Source organism: Triticum urartu, chromosome 5A, assembly GCF_056163025.1.
Source record: "Triticum urartu cultivar PI428250 chromosome 5A, HENAU_Tu73, whole genome shotgun sequence".
Classification (NCBI taxonomy): Eukaryota; Viridiplantae; Streptophyta; class Magnoliopsida; order Poales; family Poaceae; genus Triticum; species Triticum urartu.
The window spans coordinates 258,093,855-258,101,789 of NC_141877.1; the positions used below are offsets into that span (position 1 = coordinate 258,093,855).

Consider the following 7,935-nt stretch of genomic DNA (forward strand, 5'->3'; position numbering starts at 1 on the left):
CTCCCATCGTACTCCTCCTCCCTCGTCCTCGTCTCGTCACCGCCGCCACCTCCTCCCTGTCCCCGGCCTCCGTTCCTCCCCGTCCCCGGCCTCCTCCCGTGGCGCATGATCCCCTCTCCCCTCCCCTCCCGATCCCACCCACCGAACCAATCCTGATCCAGTCCAGATCGAGAGAGAGCGAGCCCCCTCCCGCGATTCCCACTGCCACCACCCCCACCCACCACCGCCGACTTTTTCTCTGCCACGGACCCTCTCCCCTAGCCTTCACCCCCCAGATCCACCAGTCGAGGCACGGCCATGGAGTCGCGGTCGGCTTTCTTGCCGGCACACGCGTGCGTGCTTCACGCTGGCCACGGGCCTCCGGCAATCAGGACAGCGACGACGTCAACGGGATCATCGGGTCTCCAGCGGCTCGTTCCCCTCGCGCAACTGCTCCCCTCCTCCCCGCCCTCCCTGCGCTCCAGATCCGGCCCCGATGAAGCCATGGTGAGTCCCGTCGCGGCGTCTGGCCACCCGGCGACGACGGGGATCCGCTGCTGCAGCGCCTCCGCGCGGGGACCTGCGAGGCCGCGCCATGGCTGCGGGACGCCTCCAGGAACTCAGCCCGCGACCTGCTCGCCTGGACTAAGCAGGGCAGCGGCCTCCGTGCCATCCTCGTCATCTCGGTGAGCCCCCTGCTTTCCTTTTCCGTGCCATCCTCCTAAAAACCTGAATATGCTCTTCAGGTAGTCGAAGGCTTTCACCATGGCCGATGAGAGAAGAGGTGGTGCCAGACTGGGTAGTGGCTGGCGTACTAGTAGGAGGGGGAGGAAGTGGGTATGCACCTGCGTTTGATACAAGAGTTTTGCTGATTGAGTTTGCTGATTTAGTTCTGAATATTACACAACCCTTCTTTTCATATGATAATTCTGGAAGTATCACAAAGACTTCTACGCTTTTGTCATGGTATTTTGCCATTAATGTGTCCTTGATGTGCATTAATATGCATAAAAGGGCGTATGCTAGTTCATTATTTGTCTACTGATGCATTAGTTGTGTAGCTGCTTGTGTCCAGTGTAGTGGCAATTCGAGCACTGTAATTCACTAAAAAAATGTGGTGTGACTGTGCTGCTCTAAAATGTTTTGCTTGTCTTGTAAGGAGCTGTGTGTTTTCAGCTGGTAGCCCTGTCGACTGTCCAAGTTAATCATGATGCAATTCATAAATCCTACTAGTAATTGCTAGAAATTAACTATGTCTACAAACACTGATGTTGCGTGGCTGGAAAGGCTAAGTAGGCTTGATGCTAAGCACTTTGCCAGGGTAAAGGTGTTATATTTTTGGTTGCTTGATACTACAAACTCTTGGCTTTCAGTTAACTGCATACTGTCCCGATTAGTGTGATTAGTTGAACTATACTCTGGATTACAGTATGTCACTATTATATCCTATTGGTAATCATTATGTTGTTGCATACAGGTTGACGGGTTGGGGTTCAGACACCCCAGCAAGATCCAGGCCGTCACGCTTCCCATGATCCTCATGTCGCTCTATAAGAACCTCATAGCCCAGGCGCACAACGGCTCCGGCAAGACCACCTGCTTCGTCCTCGGCATGCTCAGCCACGTCGACCCCAGCCGCAGGACTCCCCAGGCCATCTGCATCTGCCCTACTAGGGAGCTTGCGCAGCAGGTCCCTCTCTCACCTCATCTAGTTACTGAATACTCCTCTGGCTGCTATTTTTCACCTCTAATCTGATTATTAATGTACCCAAATGTTAATTGGACCTCTTGTCTAGTATAGGACAAGTCAGTGAATGCTAGTATGTGTTTTACTAAATTCATCAGATAGTTAACTCACTGTGAGATGTCCACTCTTGTTTTGTTAATTCATCAGATAGCAGGAAATTCTGCCCTGCTTTGTCGAACTGTTTCTGACCATGTTTGCCCACATTGCATGTTCTGTGAAGGTGTTGATGCAGGCAGATCTCTTCCTGAACAAGCTGACCAGCATGTGCAAGAGGAGCACGGAGAAGGGCTCTATGTGGGTCACCATGAAGCGATGTGAGAGACCCCCTACCTTTATAGCTGGTTCGTGTGGTGTGGGTTGTAGATTTGATGGGTTCAGCAACTCTGATGTGATGAGTTGTTCGATGTGCGCAGCGTCGATGAAGTGTCAGGCTAGGTTGAAGAAGATGGCGAGTAAGGGGGAGCCTGTTGAGTACCGGTGCCTGGTCTGCGCCACCAATGGCAAGAGGAACATCTCCACCTCGGTATTATTCACTTTCTCTCTGCTGCTGGTTCGGCATTATGTCTGCTGGATGTGTTTTGCCTTGATTTTGTGCCTGATGGTAATCAGGTTGCCGTTATTTAGCCCCCTTGTGTGCTATGATTGTGAATTATAGATCAGACATTTGCATATTTCCTTCGTGTATCTGCTGTATGAACTGAAACAACTCCAGTTTGCACACATGCTAAATAGAATTTTTGTTGGTTGTTACTTCCAATTGAGGACTATTTGTTGGTGTTGAGAAATTGATAGGTAGGTCGGTAAATATAATGGAAGAACTTACATTAGATTTTCGTTGGTTTCAGAATGTCTGTTTCATGGTCTTTTCTGATAATGGAAGAACTTATATTAATCTACTGGTTGTTGGTTTCTATGTACTCCCTCCTTAATTCAAAGCCGAGACACTTATTTTTGATCGGAGGGAGTACATGCTTGTAACAGCCTTGAACCTCGCTGTTCCCTGTTCTCCCCCCCTTACTATTGGTTTATATATGACTATGTGTTAGATTCAACTACTGAAGATGCTTGCACTTCATATTAGGACTAGCAGTTTATGTCTTGCCTGGTAGTATACAGTTTAATTTGCTATTATTAGCTAGGGTTGTTGATAGACTTAATTTTCTGCTGGAAGTCAAATCTCCTAAACACTAGAATGCCTGAAATGTCAGGGTAGCAAGTACTAGCCATGTGCTTCATTCTATGTAACGTTCTGGTGTCTGTGCATGTATGGGCTAGCTTTTTGTGTAGAATAGTGAGTTGATGCTTCTTTCTACAGAAATACCGCATGTTAGCTCTATGGATGTTTATTTACCTGCAACTTCTGTCAGCTGTAACTTGGTTATATAACAGTTCAATTCAGTCAAATCTTTGGGGTGTTGATACACTACTGTGCAAGTTCTATGGTATGTGAGTTCCTTCTATTGCTGCAAGCATTGACACAATATGTCATGTGCAGCGAGCTCCGCGTCCGAGTCTCGTCCATCCTGGGCAGCAAGGAGCTGGGCCAAGGGAGCAAGCAGCGCTACTGGTTACTTGGGGCCAGATCGAGTAATATGGCGCACCATGGCGTGTGGCGGCCTATTTTGCTTCCAAGAGCAGCACTGTTTATTTGAAATGAGATGTACTCGTCTACTGCCTAGTAAACAGTACTGCCTAGTACTGTTTATTTTGCTTCCAAGAGCAGTACTGTTTATTTTGCTTCCATGGCGTGTGGCGGCCTATTTTGAATGATTGTCATGTACTGTGATGTAGTGAGATGTATGAGTGAAATGAAATTTAATCAAGAGAATTATTGAGTGTTTGCTATTCAAATGTGTAAACTGGAGATCAATGAATAAAAAGACCAAATATTCTATTGGACCAAATAATATATGGGCTCTAAAAAGGCTATGGCCCAAATAATAGTGGACTAGAACATTGTTTATTTCTGGAAAACATGAACAAAAAGGCTCAACGAAATGGTCTGCAAAAGGGACATGGCCAAGAAAATTAAAAGGCCGAATTGTTGGGCTTGGCCCATGAAGCTGACAAAAAATTCATAGGAAAAATATATAAATGGGCTGAATTAATGGGCTTGGCCCATATAAACATCGAATTGGACCGGGCTGATTCTTATGCCACATCAGATTGCCACGTCGGATGCCTACATGGCCTGGGGAGGCTGCTAGTGACCAAAACAAAACAATAGGCATATTTTGGTCGTAAACATCTACGACCTTCTCACAGAGAAGGTCGTTAATTTCAGTTTACGACCGCCAGCTTTTGACCTTCTGTTTTTGGTCACAAAAAGGTCGCAAACGGAAAACAATGACCTTTCAGTGACCAATAGTCAAGGTCACAAGTTGACATATTTCTTGTAGTGTTCATGTCGGCACCATGCCAGCAGCCAGCATATAATGCCAGCCCCCAAAAACCACCACACAGTTCATGCTGGCGCACTTGCCAGCGGCCGGCACACATGCCAGCACACAAAAAGGGGTGGGAGATTCAAGCATGCCATCTTGGCCGTGGTATGCCAGCACACTTGCCTCGCATAAAAAAAGGGAGGCGGTGTCTGCCATAGATCACTCATCATCGAACTTGAGCATGTTGGCCTGCATCTTCTCGAACCACGGCCTCTTCCTTGGCGACACAATGTTGAGGTCCACCTTCATGATCTCCACCCCCATCATCATGGTAGCGAGAGCCACTTCTTTCACCTTGGTCTTGGCATTGGCGGCCTCAATCTCTAGCATCTTGGCTTGCTTCTCCGCCTCCATCTCAAGCATCCTCGCTTGCTTGTCCGTCTCCATCTCAAGCCCCCTCCCTTGGATCTCCATGAAGGCGTTCATTTTCCCGTCCTTGTCTTGCCGACTCTTCTCCTCCCTTGAGTCCTTCTTGGTCATCATGACCTCCACGGTTATGAGCAAGACGATCGACGTCGCATCCCGCTTGTCCTCCTTCTTGGAATTGGTCTTCCCTCGCGGCCGTAGCTCCTCGCCCTCCTCAACCTGCTCCAAGGCTTTCTTCCCCCATGCGCCATGAGGGCGGCATATTGCACCTTGAACTTCTCCTCCCCGTTGATGACCCTCCAACAATGGGAGAGGTTGAAGGACTTGCCTTCATGTTGGACCTTGAATGCCTCCAATTCTTGGAATGCGTGCAAATGAATAGCATGCAAGCATATGGGCAAATGGATATGCAAATGGACATGCAAGCATGAAGGGAATGGAAACAAAAAGGGCCACATGAATACCATGTTTTCCATGCCGATGCCGCTCACAGGGCGTGCCTTGATGCTCTCAAGGGTGGCACAAAACTTGTTGCACTATTGTTGTATCACCTTCCATCGCTTCGAAATGGACACCCAGCCGTGCGTGCTATGCATTTGGTACGGCGCAAACTTCTTACGCTCATGGAACTCACGAGGGACGCAAATCCAAAAGGTCGATGCCTTTTGTTCGGTGCTGACCTTGGGGTCTTGCCCAATGTCCCTCCAACACTCACACAGGATCTTGTCCTCAAATGTCGTGCATGCCTTCGTCCTCTTTCTCTTGCGCTTCAGCTTCGCCCCGGCGGCTGGGTTGGCGAGCTCGTCCTCGAACAAAGGCTCCCCGTCAATGTCCAACTCATCCTCTTCCTCGAGGTTGTAGTCCTTCGGGAACACGTGGTCGAGCGGGAAGCCGTCCAGGTCCAGGGAAACCTGATCTTGCATGAAGTCTCGTGCATGCCAGCTTGATCATAGGTCATCAGCGTGAATGGCCCTCGGACGTCTTGGCTTTGGGTCTCATCGGGATCGTATCCAGCCGCGGTGGCACTGCCAGCGGCTGCCACACCACCTGAGTGCCACTTGCTGTTTTTTGCTTGTTTTTTACTTCGCGGAAAATCAATACCAAACGGAGTCCAAACGCAGCAAAACATTTTGGACATTTTTTTGGACTAGAAGGAACAACTTGGGCCGAAGTGAAGGAAATATGCCCTAGAGGCAATAATAAAGTTATTATTTATTTCCTTATATCATGATAAATGTTTATTATTCATGCTAGAATTGTATTAACCGAAAACATAATACATGTGTGAATACATAGACAGAGTGTCACTAGTATGCCTCTACTTGACTACCTCGTTGATCAAAGATGGTTATGTTTCCTAACCATAGACATGAGTTGTCATTTGATTAACGGGGTCACATCATTAGGAGAATGATGTGATTGACTTGACCCATTCCGTTAGCATAGCACTTGATCGTTTAGTTTGTTGCTATTGCTTTCTTCATAACTTATACATGTTCCTATGACTATGAGATTATGCAACTCCCGTTTACCGGAGGAACACTTTGTGTGCCACCAAACGTCACAACGTAACTGGGTGATTATAAAGGTGCTCTACAAGTGTCTCCGAAGGTACTTGTTGGGTTGGCGTATTTTGAGATTAGGATTTGTCACTCCGATTGTCGGAGAGGTATCTCTGGGCCCACTCGGTAATGCACATCACTATAAGCCTTGCAAGCATTGCAACTAATGAGTTAGTTGTGGGATGATGTGTTATGGAACGATTAAAGAGACTTGCCGGTAACGAGATTGAACTAGGTATTGAGATACCGACGATCGAATCTCGGGCAAGTAACATACCGATGACAAAGGGAACAACGTATGTTGTTATGCGGTTTGACCGATAAAGATCTTCGTAGAATATGTAGGAGCCAATATGAGCATCCAGGTTCCGCTATTGGTTATTGACCGGAGACGTGTCTCGGTCATGTCTACATAGTTCTCGAACCCGTAGGGTCCACACGCTTAAAGTTCGATGACGGTTATATTATGAGTTTATGTGTTTTGATGTACCAAAGGATTTTGGAGTTCCGGATGAGATCGGGGACATGACGAGGAGTCTCGAAATGGCCGAGACGTAAAGATCGATATATTGGACGACTATATTCGGACATCAGAAAGGTTCCAAGTGATTCGGGTATTTTCGGGAGTACCGGGGAGTTACGGGAATTCGTATTGGGCCTTAATGGGCCATACGGGAAAGGAGAGAAAGGCCTCAAAGGGTGGCCGCACCCCTCCCCATGGGCTGGTCCGAATTGGACTAGGGAGGGGGGCGCCCCCTTCCTTCCTTCTCCTTTTCCCTTCCCTTTCCTTCCCTCCTACTCCTACTACATGGAAGGGCTCCTAGTTCTACTAGGAAAAGGGGAATCCTACTCCCGGTGGGAGTAGGACTCCCCTAGGGCGCGTCATAGAGAGGGACGGCCCTCCCCCTCCTCCACTCCTTTATATACGGGGGCAGGGGGCACCCCAAACACACAACAATTGATCTCTTGATCTGTTAGCCGTGTGCGGTGCCCCCCTCCACCATAATCCACCTCTATCATATCGTAGCGGTGCTTAGGCGAAGCCCTGCGTCGGTAGGACATCATCATCGTCACCACACCGTCGTGCTGACGAAACTCTCCCTCAACACTCGGCTGGATCGGAGATCGAGGGACGTCATCGAGTTGAACATGTGCAGAACTCGGAGGTGCCATGCGTTCGGTACTTGATCGGTCGGATCGTGAAGACGTACGACTACATCAACCGCGTTGTGCTAACGCTTCCGCTTTCAGTCTACGAGGGTACGTGGACAACGCTCTCCCCTCTCGTTGCTATGCATCACCATGATCTTGCGTGTGCGTAGGAAATTTTTGAAATTACTATGTTCCCCAACAGTGGCATCTGAGCCAGGTTTTATGCATTGATGTTATATGCACGAGTAGAACACAAGTGAGTTGTGGGCGATATAAGTCATACTGCTTACCAGCATGTCATACTTTGGTTCGGTGGTATTGTTGGATGAAGCGGCCCGGACCGACATTACGCGTACGCTTACGCGAGACTGGTTCTACCGACGTGCTTTGCACACAAGTGGCTGGCGGGTGTCAGTTTCTCCAACTTTAGTTAAACGGAGTGTGGCTACGCCCGGTCCTTGCGAAGGTTAAAACAACACCAACTTGAGAAACTATCGTTGTGGTTTTGATGCGTAGGTAAGAACGGTTCTTGCTAAAGCCCGTAGCAGCCACGTAAAACTTGCAACAACAAAGTAGAGGACATCTAACTTGTTTTTGCAGGGCATGTTGTGATGTGATATGGTCAAGACGTGATGAGATATAAGTTGTTGTATAAGATGATCATGTTTTGTTGAAGTTATCGGCA

General features: G+C 48.3%; 1 protein-coding gene across 1 annotated transcript; it reads left to right on the plus strand.

The window, feature by feature from the left end:
• The first annotated feature begins 744 nt into the window (after nt 1–744).
• On the plus strand, nt 745–3,317 carry LOC147970976 (uncharacterized). Its single transcript, XM_087522725.1, has 4 exons — nt 745–816; nt 1,457–1,669; nt 1,947–2,249; nt 3,222–3,317. Exons 1-4 carry the CDS (start codon nt 745–747, stop codon nt 3,315–3,317), a joined length of 684 nt encoding a protein of 227 aa, XP_087378851.1.
• Nucleotides 3,318–7,935: the final 4,618 nt, after the last annotated feature.